The 15436-nt window shown below is 40.3% G+C and overlaps 1 protein-coding gene across 1 annotated transcript in view; it reads right to left on the minus strand.

Moving 5' to 3' along the window:
* LOC141176270 (cartilage oligomeric matrix protein-like) overlaps nt 1–15436 on the minus strand; it is a 1029762-nt gene that overhangs the window by 34667 nt on the left and 979659 nt on the right. Inside the window, exon 15 of the mRNA XM_073660229.1 lies at nt 1845–1893. Coding sequence (XP_073516330.1) covers nt 1845–1893 — 49 coding nt within the window. The remainder of the gene's footprint in view (nt 1–1844; nt 1894–15436) is intronic.

The following is a 15436-nucleotide window of genomic DNA, read 5'->3' on the forward strand; positions in this document are numbered from 1 at the left end:
TTTTCCAGAACGGGGTTGCCTAAAGAGATTCTAGTGGACCAAGGGACTCCGTTCATGTCAAAGGTGATGAGGGAGTTGTGCAGGATTCTAAAAATCACACAACTATGGACCTCAGTCTGCCATCCCTAGACGGACGGCTTGGTGGAAAGGTTCAACAAACCTTGAAGGCCATGTTAAAGAAGGTCGTAGAGAAGGAAGGTCGTAGAGAAGGATGGCCGAGACTGGGACTGCCTACTGCCGTACCTTCTTTTCTCTATCAGAGAGGTACCACAGTCCTCCACTGGATTCTCCTCTTTCGAGCTGTTGTATGACCGGCACCCCCGTGGACTCCTGGACGTAGCAAAGGAGACCTGTGAGGCTGAGTCTACACCCTACAGGAGTGTAATCAAACATGTGGCACAGATGCAAGAGAGGATTGCCAAAGTAATGCCCATTGTGAAAGAACACCTATTCAAAGCACAAGAGGCACAGTCGAGGGTGCACAATAGGTCGGCAAGAGTGAGACAGTTCAACCCTGGAGATCGGGTACTGGTGCTGGTACCTACAGTGGAGAGAAAATTCCTGGCCAAGTGGCAGGGCCGCTATGAAGTGGTTGAAAAGGTTGGAAGCCCTACCAGGTGTACCACGTCAACCTGATAAAGCCATGGCGAGATAGGTAGCCCGTGGAAGCTCCGTGTTTGGTGGCGAAGTCGGAAGCCGACATAGGAGACCTCAAGGTGGCAAAAATCGCTGTCATGTGCCCAGAAGCAACAATGCCAAGAGTTGCTGCAACAGAACAAGGACCTGTTCTCGGACTTACCTGGGTGTACTCAGATTGTAGAACATGAGGTGCTTACGGAGCCTCATGTCCAAGTGAACCTGAAGCGGTATCAGATTCCCTAAGCCCGTCGAGAGGTAATCTCGGGGCTCTGCAAATGCAACATTGTGCCCAAATGTCATGTGCCCAAACATTAGTTTTTGACCACATATTGGGTACTACTGTGTTCAGGATAAGTTCTATAAATTATGGGGTACATGTTCTTCTATTACACCATGTTAAAATTAAAATTGTTTACAATAAAATATTTTAGCGCCAAATTTGTAATTTTCCATTTTCACATCTAAATGTTATAAAGTTCTGTGAAGAACTTTGCGGGTTAAAATTGCTCAATAAACCCCAAGTTGAATTTCTTGAAGGGTCTAGTTTCTAAAATGGGGTCTTTTGTAAAGAAAGTGTCTGGTGTTTTGCTCTGCAAATGCAGCATCGATTCCACGATCTATTCCAGCCAAATTTGTTCTCCAAAAGTCAAATAGCACCCTTTACTTTCAGAGACCTGCCAGATGCCCAAACATTTGTTTTTGATCACATGTCAAATGGATCAAAGGAGCCTCTAAAGATCCTTTAGGAGGCTTAATTTAAGTTACTGTAGAAAACCAGATGAAATGTATTTTTAATTAGTTTTATGCACAATTTTTAATAAATAAATAAATAGCAAGAAAACATTAGTTATGATAAATCTGTATATAATGTTCATAAATTACGTTAAAGGATTAAAGGAGTTTTCTTGTTAAAACAAATTATCACCTATATGGATTGGTGATAACTTGTTGATTAGTGGGGGTCCTACCACTGGGACCCACAAGCGATAGTCAATCATCCAACCTGCTGCTTCTTTTAGTAACTGGGATAAAAGTTCCCCATTCTGACAATCGGTGAGGGTCCCAGTGGTTGAACAACCACCGAGCAGCAATTTCTCACGTATACCGTAGATAGGTTAGAATTTATTTTTACTCGACACCCCTTTTACATTTTATTTTAACTGCAAAAGTAATCAGATTTATATATTTAAATAAAACAATCTTACCAACAGCAAGTCCTGGGTCACTATTCATCGTTTGGACAATCTCCATACCCTGGAACATGAAAACATTTAACAAACTGTAAGGTGAACAGTGTTAGATATTTTCAAACAAAGCTGTCATTCTCAGTTAATTCTGGATATTAAGAGGCTTTTTAGAATTTACTGATGCAACAAACATTTTTAAATTTCAGTATTTTTGTTATAAGGGCTTGTAGAAAATGATTACAAATAAGTTGAATGCAAACAATGAAAAAAGGGTCTTGCTGAGATTATTGTACGTCATTTAAAGATGACCTTTCATTGGATTTTTTAATTTAAACTGAGTAGCAGCTGCTGAAGGGAAATTTTGGATTTTTATTACTGAGGGGCCTAATTTGGAAACAGAGCAACACAGATTAAACAAATTCTAGTGAAAGGTCCTCAGCTGTGCTTTAGCAATATTCTACTGTTACTTTGTCAGCAAAGTAATTTGTGGTAATTTAAACAATTATTGACTGCAGTTATTTGTGGTTTAAAGATCAGATGCTTTTTTTAAGCAATTCTTTGCACATGTGCTGTTACTGGCATTTTTTTTATATTCTAGTGACTAATGTCCCCAATGTAGTGCATGGATGCTCTGAGTTAGTAAGAGTGGTTTTCTGGCACACTTCATTAAGTTCATATTGTTGTATACAAGTGATAGAAGATAAAGTAGACAATCTGGCACCAGCCACTAAACAATGAACAGGGTTATTGTGGTCCATCCTGTACTCTGCTGATATCCTGCAACCACCAAAGCAGATTTCAGTAGGTCGGTAGAGGTGTTGGACCACCACTTGTCTCATGAGGAGCTATCATGCAGATTGGTATTAAAATAGTTTCATATTTGATTTTTATATAGCAACAATTCAAGCTAAAAAGTGTAACACATTCTTCTTTTTTCTTTTAGACATTGGATTCAGATGTTCGGACAATATGGAGCAAAAGTTAGGTCGGCAGTGGCATTTAGTTAATATTTATGTATTTCTTATTTTTTTACTATTATAGACCCAGAACGGTTTGCCAACCTCTACTGATATTTTTTCTGGATAACTGTATCAAAAATCAGAGCTTTTTACAGATAAACACCATGCTTATTTTTTGAAGCCCCCTTCCCCCCAATCACACCCTCAAAATTTCCTAAAATCATAAAGACCCCAAGATTAAAGAGATTGACAATGAAGTTAAATTAAATCTGGCAGCAATGATAGATCAAAGGTAACACAACCAAGTCAAGTGTGTAACTGGAGAGACAAAACAAACAAACAAAAAAATCTCACCTCCATGTCCCTTCAAAGCAGATTAGTCTCACTAAACCGGATAAACCTCCATGTCTACACAACATCAAATTAATTGTTCAATATTGCCTGAGATACAGTACAGACCAAAAGTTTGGGCACATCTTCTCATTTAAAGATATTTCTGTGTTTTCATGACTATGAAAATTGTACATTCACACTGAAGGCATCAAAACTATGAATTAACACATGTGGAATTATATACTTAACAAAAAAGTGTGAAACAACTGACAATATGTCTTATATTCTAGGTTCTTCAAAGTAGCCATCTTTTGCTTTGATGACTGCTTTGCACACTCTAGGCATTCTCTTGATGAGTTTCAAGAGGTAGTCACCGAAAATGGTCTTTCAACAATCTTGAAGGAGTTCCCAGAGGTGCTTAGCACTTGTTGGCCCTTTTGCCTTCTGTCTGCGGTCCAGCTCACCCCAAACCATCTCAATTGGGTTCAGGTCTGGTGACTGTGGAGGCCAGGTCATCTGGTGTAGCACCCCATCACTCTCGTTCTTGGTCAAATAGCCCTTACACAGCCTGGAGGTGTGATTGGGGTCATTGTCCTGTTGAAAAATAAATGATGGTCCAACTAAACGCAAACCGGATGGAATAGCATGCCGCTGCAAGATGCTGTGGTAGCCATGCATGTTCAGCATGCCTTCAATTTTGAATAAATCCCCAACAGTTTCACCAGCAAAGCACCCCCACACCATCACACCTCCTCCTCCATGCTTCACGGTGGGAACCAGGCATGTAGAGTTCATCCGTTCACCTTTTCTGCGTCGCACAAAGACACGGTGGTTGGAACCAAAGATCTCAAATTTGGACTCATCAGACCAAAGCACAGATTTCCACTGGTCTAATGTCCATTCCTTGGGTTCTTTAGCCCAAACAAGTCTCTTCTGCTCGTTGCCTGTCCTTAGCAGTGGTTTCCTAGCAGCTATTTTACCATGAAGGCCTGCTGCACAAAGTCTCCTCTTAACAGTTGTTGTAGAGATGTGTCTGCTGCTAGAACTCTGTGTGGCATTGACCTGGTCTCTAATCTGAGCTGCTGTTAACCTGCGATTTCTGAGGCTGGTGACTCGGATAAACTTATCCTCAGAAGCAGAGGTGACTCTTGGTCTTCCTTTCCTGGGGCGGTCCTCATGTGAGCCAGTTTCTTTGTAGCGCTTGATGGTTTTTGCAACTGCACTTGGGGACACTTTCAAAGTTTTCCCAATTTTTTGGACTGACTGACCTTCATTTCTTAAAGTAATGATGGCCACTCGTTTTACTTTACTTAGCTGCTTTTTTCTTGCCATAATACAAATTCTAACAGTCTATTCAGTAGGACTATCAGCTGTGTATCCACCTGACTTCTGTACAACACAACTGATGGTCCCAACCCCATTTATAAGGCAAGAAATCCCACTTATTAAACCTGACAGGGCACACCTGTGAAGTGAAAACCATTTCCGGTGACTACCTCTTGAAGCTCATCAAGAGAATGCCAAGAGTGTGCAAAGCAGTCATCAAAGCAAAAGGTGGCTACTTTGAAGAACCTAGAATATAAGACATATTTTCAGTTGTTTCACACTTTTTTGTTAAGTATATAATTCCACATGTGTTAATTCATAGTTTTGATGCCTTCAGTGTGAATGTATAATTTTCATAGTGATGAAAATACAGAAAAATCTTTAAATGAGAAGGTGTGTCCAAACTTTTGGTCTGTACTGTACATAGATATTTTATCACCATCTATGCCATTTTGAGCATGCTTAGAGTTCTGTAACTGCTTGAGCGCTACATTTATAGTTTTTCCACTTTAACAAAAGTGGTCCCCAAATGCTTTTGTACATGTAAAATAATAAACAGAGCAGGAAATCAGTCCCCACGCCGCTGCTCTTGCCTCTGTGTATTGGCTGCAGAGGTGACATCATGAGTACAATACACATCACCTCTACTGCCAATCATTGAACTCAGTGGCTCATGCCATCTAGATCAACAGAGCCACTGACCTCAGGGATTAACAGCAGCAGTGATGAGAGCTGTACTCATGATGTCACTGCTGCAGCCAAAACATAGAAACCAGAGGAAAGCAGACAAATCGGATCCCTTGGTGAAATTCAAAGTGGGGCCTCCAATTCTGATATACTTCATCAACAACACTGTCACAGTAAATTCAGTATGCCAAGACCAATACGGATTTGGGTAGAGGAGGGATAATGGTGCTTAAGTAGGTATGCAGTTTCATGGACAATATACCATAATGGAATATAACCTATTTGTACAGATTTTGCATGGCAATTGTTGCCTATTTAAGACAGATATCACATTTTGCAGTTCATGGTAATTTTCTCCAGGGCAATCAGATTTTTTCATTTGCAATGCTGGTATTGTAACACATTGTGGATTTTCAGGACAGAAAGTGTGCTGAGTATCTGACTTGTGTGGATGAATGCTTACAGGGAAATGAGCAGGATGTACCCCTAGAAGGTTTTGGGTGCGCTTCATCAGCCTGTATTACAAAGTGCCACAGCAGAAGTATGCAAAACAGAAGTTTTAAAAAGATGGCATACAGGTATTATGCTGCCTACAGCGGTGTTATTGACCTCTCAGCATGAGCAGGGAGGAGGATTAGAAGTCCTTCTTCTCCTCCTCCCTGCACATGCTGAGATGTCAAAGATGCTGCTGTGGGCACAATACTAGCACATTGTGGGAATGTGATGATGATGAGGTCTTGGACTAGTTTGGTTACATGCATGCTGGAATTAAAATTTATTTTTTTTTAAATCAAATGTTTTTTATTCATTTTTATAAAGATTTTCACAAAGGTAAAAATAAAAAAAAACAACAACAACCAGACAAACATTGGAGAAACACAGTTCTCCACCCCCAACCTTAAGAAGCATTATTTATATTAAATAATTATACATCTTGGCTCTGCAAAACCAGCATAATTAGATGAACAAATATTTGAACATAGTAACAATAGTCAATCCAATTACATATAATTTGTGGAAGTACTAATAACATTTTTATTAATTTTCAAATAAGCTTAATTTGAGGCATCATATCAATGTAACTCAAAGCAAACCGAGGCGAAATCTCAGTTCCTTAGTTGTCAAACCAGAGCCATCAATCCATATCTTCTCAAATTTAGAGTTAGCATCTCTTTTTAGGTATATGCTTTTTTCCAAATTTACTAGCCAGTTAACTTTATCAATAAATTCTGATATCTTACGCTCCTGATCTGCTATCCATTTTTGGGCTATCAATTTTCTTGCCATATATAACATACATGCCGCTGCAATTTTGCCGTACGTATCAATAGTAAGATCTTCAAAAAAATGTATTTTTAAACATACTACCACAGAATTTTGTGATGATTCAGGCTGATAAAGTGCTCACCATACCTTATAGGGATTAATTCTGCTGTTAAATTCCCTTTAATGGGTCCTGAATTGTACAAAATATGTACTATGACATACATAAATACAATATATTATACACCACACACACATTACATACTATATAAAACATACACAAATCTATGACTGTAATAGAACAATAATACTAGATACTGTACTGGGTAAGGCTGTGTTCACATCTCTCTTAGAGTGCATGCCAGGAAAGATGTCAATGTACAAGCTAAATGTGTCAATAGGGATAAATCAGACACGTGGAGGGCAAAAGAGTGTCTGGTATAGTTTGGAATATCATAGTAGATGGGACTATTAAATACAATGTAGGCAAGTGTAAAAAGATTGTCTGGCAAGGTACTTAATCCTAGCAGCCCTTGTACCCTACACCTCACCTCTAGATGGGCTTGACTCTCTCCAATCGCCAACTGCCAACTCCCCCTGATCACCATAGTGACCAGACTATAGAGGATGTTGATCAGACATCCGCCAATACAGTCCATTGCTGACCCTTATACCACCACCTGCTGGTCTCCAGTGGTATTACAGAGCAACAATTTACATTTAGTTTAAACAGAATGACACCAGGTAACACATCAAAGCATAAATTATTCCACAGAAACATATGAATGCAGAAATGTTTGTAATTGCCCTTTTTAGGTCATTACACTATCTGCATCCTCAGGATGCAGATAGCAGTGAATACATTTTTGGAGGACGGTTCTGCCGTCTCCTTCTTCCACCAATTAGTGTGTGCGACTGAGACAGTAGACACGATGACATCACTGTGCGGAGAGTCAGTGCACACAGCAAAAATCAGAGCATAGCACCAGGAGAATGTGTATGGGATTGTGCCTGTATATAAGGAGGCTACGTGAGGGCTCATGCTGATCATACTGTGTATAAAGGGATTATGAGGGAGCTATGTGAGGAACTCACTGTAAATAGGGGCTCATACTGTACATCGGGGGATTATGTGGGGGCTCATACTGTATATATGGACGGATGTGAGCATACTTAAATCTACTCAAAATTAAGTGATAAAATAGTAATTATAATAACCATGTTAATATTAAAGTTGAACAGAATGAATTTCAGTCTATTAATTTGGCCCTTCACAACAGTCAGAGTCTCTCATGAGGTGCCTCGGAAAAATCAATTGACCATCCCTGACATATGGGGAGCTTTATCACTATGTCAAAGCTATATGAGTGCTCAAAACATTATTCCCTGCATTCAGCAGAACTCTTTGTTTCCGTGAATGCTGTTACACCAAAGACACCTGCTTGAAGGCAATGAGCAGTATTCTTTGATGTATGGCATTGCCTTTTAACCCCTTTAACGATGAGGTCAATTTACATTTTAGCATTTTAGTTTTTTCCCCACCTTTTTCCCAGAGTCATAACTTTTTATTTTTGTGTCCACATAGACATATGAGGGCTTGGTTTTTGCAAGACTAGTTGTACTTTTGAATGACACCATTAATTTCACCACATAGTGTACTGGAAAATGGGAAAAAAATTCCAAGTTGGGAGAAATTGTGAAAAAATCCCGCAATTCTTTGTTTTTTGAGAATTGTTTTTATGGGTATGATGGTATGATTATTGCGATATAGAACATGTCCAATTTTTTAAATTAGTTTACTAGTGAATAAAAAATCAGAAGTTTGGGATTGTGTCGCCATTTTCCGAGACCTTACTGTTTTCAATTTTTGGTCAATGGAGCTGTGTAATGGCTTATTGTTTGCGGGATGAGACAAAATTTTTATTAATATAATTTTGGGATAGATATGATATTTTGATCGCTTGTTGCAGCATTTTTTTCTGGTATTGCAGCAACCAAAAGGATGCAATTTTGGAGTTTTTCAATTTTTTCCTTTCACTTAATTATTTTTATATTTTGATAGATCGGACTTTTCTAAACATGGCGATATCACATATGTGCATTTTTTTATTATGGGTGGTGATTTGAATTAGTTTTTTTATTTTTTAAAACATTTTTTTTTTTACTTTTCATAGTAACCTGAATTGATCAGCTGACTTCCAATCAGAAATGAAACTGTGTGCCATTTCTTGCCAGGGTGACTATTTGTTAACTTGATGAGAAATTAGAGAAGGCGGCAGATAAAAAAAGGAATTTTCCCCCTCCCTTTCAGAGGTATAGAAAATCCTTTCCGGTTCAGCAACCAGAGAAAGAGGATGAAGCCAGAGAGAGGATAGTGGAAGGGGTGGATGAACCTGGAGGAAAGACAGGGGTCAGACTAAAGGGTTTCTATTTAATAAAACTGCAACTTTTTCCAAAACTAAATTTTTCTTCCTTTCCCCCCTCTCTGGATGATAGAGAGTTGGGTAGGAAAGAAGAACCAAACTGCGTTAGAAACAGAGACCATACAATTAATAAACAAAAGGGTATTAGTAACAGTGCTAGAGCTAGGAAGGGGTTTTACAGCAATTTATTTCTAATAAGAAATCCTACAGAATTCCTACAGAACCATTATAAATTTAAAAGCCCTACATTTTTACATGAAAACAAAAAAAAATAAAAATGGAAACATTAAGATAAACAGTGAAGCTTCTGTACCCCTTTTGCTTAATGACAGTAGTAAACTTAAAAGATATGTATTGTCACATCCTGATCCACCCAGACCACCAAAAATATCTCAAGGTGGCAGTGGAATTCCAAGGTGACCTCCTGCATCTGCAACAATTTCAGTGCCTACCCTTCGGGGTGTCTCTAGCACCCAGAATCTTTACCAAGATAGTGGCAGAGATTACATCTTATATAAGAAAAAGAGACATATCAATACTGCCATACTTAGATGACTTTTTAATAGTCAGAAACTCAGAAAAGACCTGCGTAACAGCAGTCAAACAAGTTTTATCCATCCTAACAAGATTAGGGTGGATAGTGAACAAAGAAAAATCAAGACTCGAGCCTATTCAGATTCAAATTTTTTTTGGGCATCAGCCTGGACGCTATTCACCAGCAATGCTTCCTCCTGTTAGAGAAAATGAAAAAAAAATCAGCTAAAAAATTTTAAATGTTCAGGAAAAACATATAGTCTCAGTAAGATAAGTCATGTCCTTGCTAAGATCCTTGAGAGCCACAATTCCAGCTGCGCAGTGGACTCAATTCCACATATGAAGTCTACAGTGGGAGATCCTGGCAATACAGGCTGCAATAGATCAGCTGGATTACAAATTTCAACTAACTAAAAGAGTTCTAAACGCGCTAAGGTGGTGGAGAAATAGGGGAAACCTCTTAAAAGGGGTCCTGTGGACAGTACAAGAACCAGTAGTAATTACCATGGATGAAAGTACAGCAGGTTGGTGTGCCCACTAGATGGGTTTTGTTTAAAAGTTCTGTGGGATTCCAAAATAAAAAACGGTTCCTCCAACGTAAAAGAGCTGACCGCAGTCAGAAAGACACTACAGGTAACCTTGACATGGAATATAGGAAAAAATGTGGTGATTCTATCAGACAACAACACAACAGTTGAATCTTAAAATAAATTTGCTCGGCATGGGGCTTTCCAGAAATAGATTTATTTGCTTCCAGGGAAATCGCCAGGTAGAAATTTTGGTTTCTCTAAACCCAAGGGAGTTTCCAAACTGGGTAGTTGCACTTCTACAGAAATGGGATTTTCACCTGATCTATGCCTTTCCTCTCTTTCCCCTAATTCTCATGGTATTAAAAAAAATACGCAAGGACAAAGCCAGAATAATATTAATTGCCCCCTTCTGGCCGAAAAGGGCTTGGCTAAGGGATGTCAGTCTCGGACCCTTGGAACCAGCCCGACAGTCCAGACCTCCTGTCCGTGGGTCCAGTGACCCACCCTCAAGTTCCCAACCTACAGCTATTGCCTGGAATTTGAAAGGGGATTGTTATCAGCCAAAGGGTTTTCACAAAATTTAATTTCCACTCTCCTGTTGAGCTGGAAAAAAGTTACGTCCCTTAAATATACAAAGATATGGAATAAGTTTCTAGAGTTTTCTGGTTGGGTCATGACCACCCGACGTCAGCCAGTCCGTATTTCAGAGATACTAAAATTTCTCCAAAAAGGGCTGTAGAGTCTCCACTAGCTCTTTAAAAGTCCAGTTATCAGCTTTGGGAGCATTATTTGATCACAAGAGTGTCGATTACCCATGGGTACATAGGTTCATAAAAGCAAGTTTTTCATGTAGACCAGTAACCGGTCTTAGGGTGGCACCCTGGGATCTTAATTTAGTTTTAAATGCTCTTACAAAGGCTCCTTTCTAGACTATTTCATCCACTACTATTAGGGTGCTTACACTGCTTACACTTACAGTACTGCTGGTGGCACAAACCTCAGCCAGCAGGATGAGCAAGTTACAGGCTATATCAGTCAACTCCTATTTTACAAACATCTTTGAAGATAGGGTAATATTGAGGCCAGATCCAGCATTCCTCACAAAAGTAAGTTCTAGATTTCACAGATGGCAGGAAATAATTCTTCCTTCATTTTGTGATAAACCAAAAACCCAAGGGGAAATAGTGTTTCACTCCCTAGAGGTGACAAGGTGTATCCTAAGATACCTTAAGGCATTGTTCCCCAAATCCAGTCCTTAAGGCCCACCAACAGGTCATGTTTTCAGGATTTCCTTAGTATTGTACAGGTGATAATTGCATCACCTGCACAGGCAATAATTCCAACACCTGTGCAATACTAAGGAAATCCTGAAAACATGATCTGTTGGTGGGCCTTGAGGACTGTAGTTGGGGAACACTGCTTTAAGGTAACGAGTCACTGGAGGGGCCAAATAAAGGTAAAGTGGCTACAAAATCCATGATTTCTAGATGGATTAGGATGACCATAACCTTAGCCCACTCAGCCTCTGATCATGCTCCCCTAAAGATATTAAAGCTCACTCTACATGGGCCATAGCTACCTCTTGGGCAAAAAGAGCTAATGCCTCAGTTGATCAAATCTGCAAAGCAGCAATCTAGTCTTCTCCTACCACCTTCTTTAAACACTCCAGGTTGGATCTAGGGCTCTCTGATATTTCCTTTAGGAGAAAAGTTCTTTCAGCAGTGGTCCCTCCCTAGGGATTTCTTCGATTTTATTCTCTCTGTACGGTGTTGTCATGGTGAAGGGAAAAGATGATAATTGCTTACCGGTAATTTGATTTTCTAGAACAATGACAGCACTATGCTACTTCCCTTCCTTGTTTTTTCTGGTGACAGGAGGTTTTCCTTTTTTTCAACAAAAAAAAATTATATATATTTTTTTGTATATAATAGTATATGGTGAAGAATAATAGCTATTTCTATGTATATATGTCCTAATAAGGCGGTTACCTCTTATACTCTGTAAAACACACTGGGGAAGTAGAGAGGTACCGCCCCTTTTATTTTGGTAAGTTTCCTGTTCCTGGGGGGTGGATACTATGTCTGTACGGTGCTGTTATGGTTCTGGAAAATCAAATTATCGGTAAGCAATTATCATCTTTTCCCTCTGTGAGCTCTATCTAAAATTTGTAATGCCTTGGGAGCGGGGAGGAGGAGACTAACTGCCGTGATCTCTGCTATTCACAGCACACAGAGATGAATTCTTGCTCCTTGTTCCATTTTTTAGCACACAGAGATTAACAGCAGCAGCATGGAGGAAACTACACAGCAGTAGTGATCAGTGAAGTTAGCTCAGTTTTGGACATCCGGCGGGTATTGCAATCTGAGCATGATCCATGTTTCATGTAAATATGAAACTGGGCTTAATATAACAATACAACTGATACTCATGTCGGTGACCTGATGTTGTTACCAGCAACAGCTGGTTTATGATAATCTGGCTGTGTCACTTTTGATTTGTATATCAAGATTTGTATATCAAGGGTTATTTCAAGTTCTTAAATGGTTAAAATTCAAAGTAGGTTAAAAAACAAGTACATTTACAATTTACGTCTTATTAAAAATCTTCTCTATATACAAAAACAGAGGGATTTTTAATTTCACATGTGCGTTCTGGAGTTTGGAGCGCACGCCCAGCGGCCACATGCAGATACCGCGGATAGTGTGTTCCATGTTCTGGAGCGCACGCTAGTTTTGATGAGACACTGTGTGTTTAACCTGGGGAGGAGGGATATCAGCATTGAGTTATATTCTATGATCCCCTTAAGACCAATCACCACCGGGGAAGGAGTTTATAAACCTGGGCTATGGACAAGGTCGTGGATGTGCTTCCTTATGCTGCTAGTTGAGAGGGTGCAATGACAGGTGCAGGGCAGGAGGCTTCTTCGCATGCACCATGGACAGGGGATTGGCTTGCATGCACAACAGCGGAAGAAGCAGTGGTGCCACCCGCAGACACTGTTCCTGGACCCTGGGGTTCGGCCCACAAAGTCGGGCTCTTTGCTGCCATGTGCCTGATCATTCTGGTGGTGGTCAGGCTGGTAGTTTTGCCAGATGGTGCAAATGGCCTTTTCGGGGTTATCAGCAGAGTCTTTAAAAAACAACCAGACTCGGGAAGACCTAACAGTTGTACTGGCAACTTCCTTTGTGTTGGTGTTATGGGGAATGATTGCCTGCCTTCTGTCTGCAGCCACCACACTGCTTCTTCCTGCCTGTTGGGGTGCTCTTCCTTACTCCCCCTGTGTGCTGCTGTCCTCACTCTGCATGTCCTCCTGCCAGGTTGGATCAGTTACTATATCATCCACCACCTCAACTTCCACTTCCGCACCCTGGTCCTCCTCCTGACTTTCTGGCAATTGTGTCTCGTCATCGTCCACCTCTTGTGACATTTTCCCACCATAGCCTTCGTGTGACCGTGGCTGCTCAGATATTTGGGCATCGCTACATGCGATCTCCTCTTGCTCCGCTTCAAGTGGACTGGGCGAGGGGCCCGAATCTATAAATGGAAAAGTAAACAGCCCTTCGGAGTGTCCAAGTGTGGGATCAGTTGTCTCTGAGCACTCGGCATAGTGGGAGGAAGGAGGTTCAGGGTGAGGAATATGCGGTCCAGACGGAAGACAGGGTGGTGGTGGTGGTGGTGGTGGCTAAGTGACTGGAAGCATTATCTGCTATCCAACCAATAACCTCTTCACACTGCTCTGTGTTCAATAGTGGTGTTCTGCGGTCCCCTATTAATTGGGACAGGTAGGTCGAGCGAGAAGATGTGGGTGTTTGTTGTGGCACAATTTCAGTTTGCCCACGGCCCCAGCCTCTGCATGCACCATCACCATCAGCATCACGTCCAGTTCCCCGTCCCTTGCCCATTTTAAATGGAGGACAATATCTTCCACGCTCACTACAAATGGCTGAATTTGGAGCGAACTTATATGTGATCCGTGTGACGGAGAAAACACAGTTTTAAATACCTGGCCTGTAGGTAACTGTTTTGAACAGCAAACCGGTGTCAAAAACTTCGCTGACACACTGAAACAAATTTTAAATGGAGGCCAGAAATGGCAGTATTTTTGGAAAACGTATATGTGATCCGTGTGATGAAGAAAACACAGTTTTAAATAGCTGGCCTGTAGGTAACTATTTTGAACAGCAAACTGGTGTCAGTAGCTTAACGGACACACTGAAACAAAATTTCAATGGAGGCCAGTGGAAATACTTGTATGCCAAAAATGCCAAAAGTATTCTTGGGGTGATACCTTTATTGGCTAACCAGAAAATATATATACATGCAAGCTTTCAGAGCACAGAGGCTCCTTCTTCAGGCAGGATTACAAATGAATTCATAAGACAAAAGGCACAGCATTTGAGAGATGTTACAACAAGACATTTGTTCATGAGGTGTAAGTTGTGATGCCTCCTACAGATAAGTTAGGGAGAACAAATTAGGTTTTTTGTTGCAAAATGAGAGGCCTTGGGAATGTTTAATTATCTGGAGGTGTGAATTGTGTCCATGTAGTGAATCATAAAGCCAGGTGTTATATTTAGTCCTGTTGTCAGTGAATTAAACATCCTTATCAATTTGAATTCCCAAATTTTTCTTTCTCTGTTGCCCTTGAAGTGACCTTTTAGTATTAAAACTTTTAGATCTTTCATACAGTGTCCCCGGCCAGAGAAATGTTTTCCCACAGGTGTATCCAGTTCATTCTTAATTGTGTGTCTGTGTAAATTCATTCTCGTTTGCAGCCTTTGCATAGTTTCTCCAATATAAACTCCTTCTGGGCACCTTGTACATTGTATCATGTACACCACATTGGAGGATGTACATGAAAAGACATCCACGATTTTGTTGTCCTGATTTGTGTTAGGTATGCAGACTGTGTTTGATGGTAATATGTGGGTACAAGTTTTGCAGTTTTTGTTTTTACATGGGAATGTGCCCGTCACTGATGGTGATGAGAGGACACTTCAGACAAGGAGATTCCTTAAGTTAGGGGGCTGTTTGTAGGAGAGAAGTGGTAGTTCTGGGAATATTTCTTTCAGTTTGTGGTCTCTGTGGAATATGGGTTGGAGATCAGCACCAATTTTTCTTAGGATGTTCATGTGGGTGTAGTATGTGACCACAAGAGGTACCCTGTTGTTGTCCTCCCTTTGTTTGTAATCCAGGAGGCTACTTCTTGGTATTCTTGTAGCTCTGTGAATTTGTTCATCTATTACCAGTGGATGGTATCCTTGTTGTAGGAATGTATTCCTAAGTGATAGTAGCTGCAGTTTTCTATCCTTGCTGTCTGAACAGATTCAAATGTACCTCAGAGCTTGACTATAGATGATGGATTTTTTTGTGTGTCTTGGATGAAAGCTGTTCCATCTAAGATATGCCGGACGTCCTGTGGGCTTATGGTAAATTGATGTTTGTATGGTGTTGTCTTTGATGTATATGGTCATGTCCAGAAAATGGAGGCCAGAAAAGGCAATATTTTCAGCGCAATTATATGTGAACCGTGTGACGGACAAACCACAGTTTTA

The sequence above is a fragment of the Phyllobates terribilis genome, unplaced genomic scaffold, assembly GCF_046119375.1.
Source record: "Phyllobates terribilis strain yellow unplaced genomic scaffold, ASM4611937v1 Scaffold_22__1_contigs__length_20350403, whole genome shotgun sequence".
NCBI classification, from domain to species: domain Eukaryota; kingdom Metazoa; phylum Chordata; class Amphibia; order Anura; family Dendrobatidae; genus Phyllobates; species Phyllobates terribilis.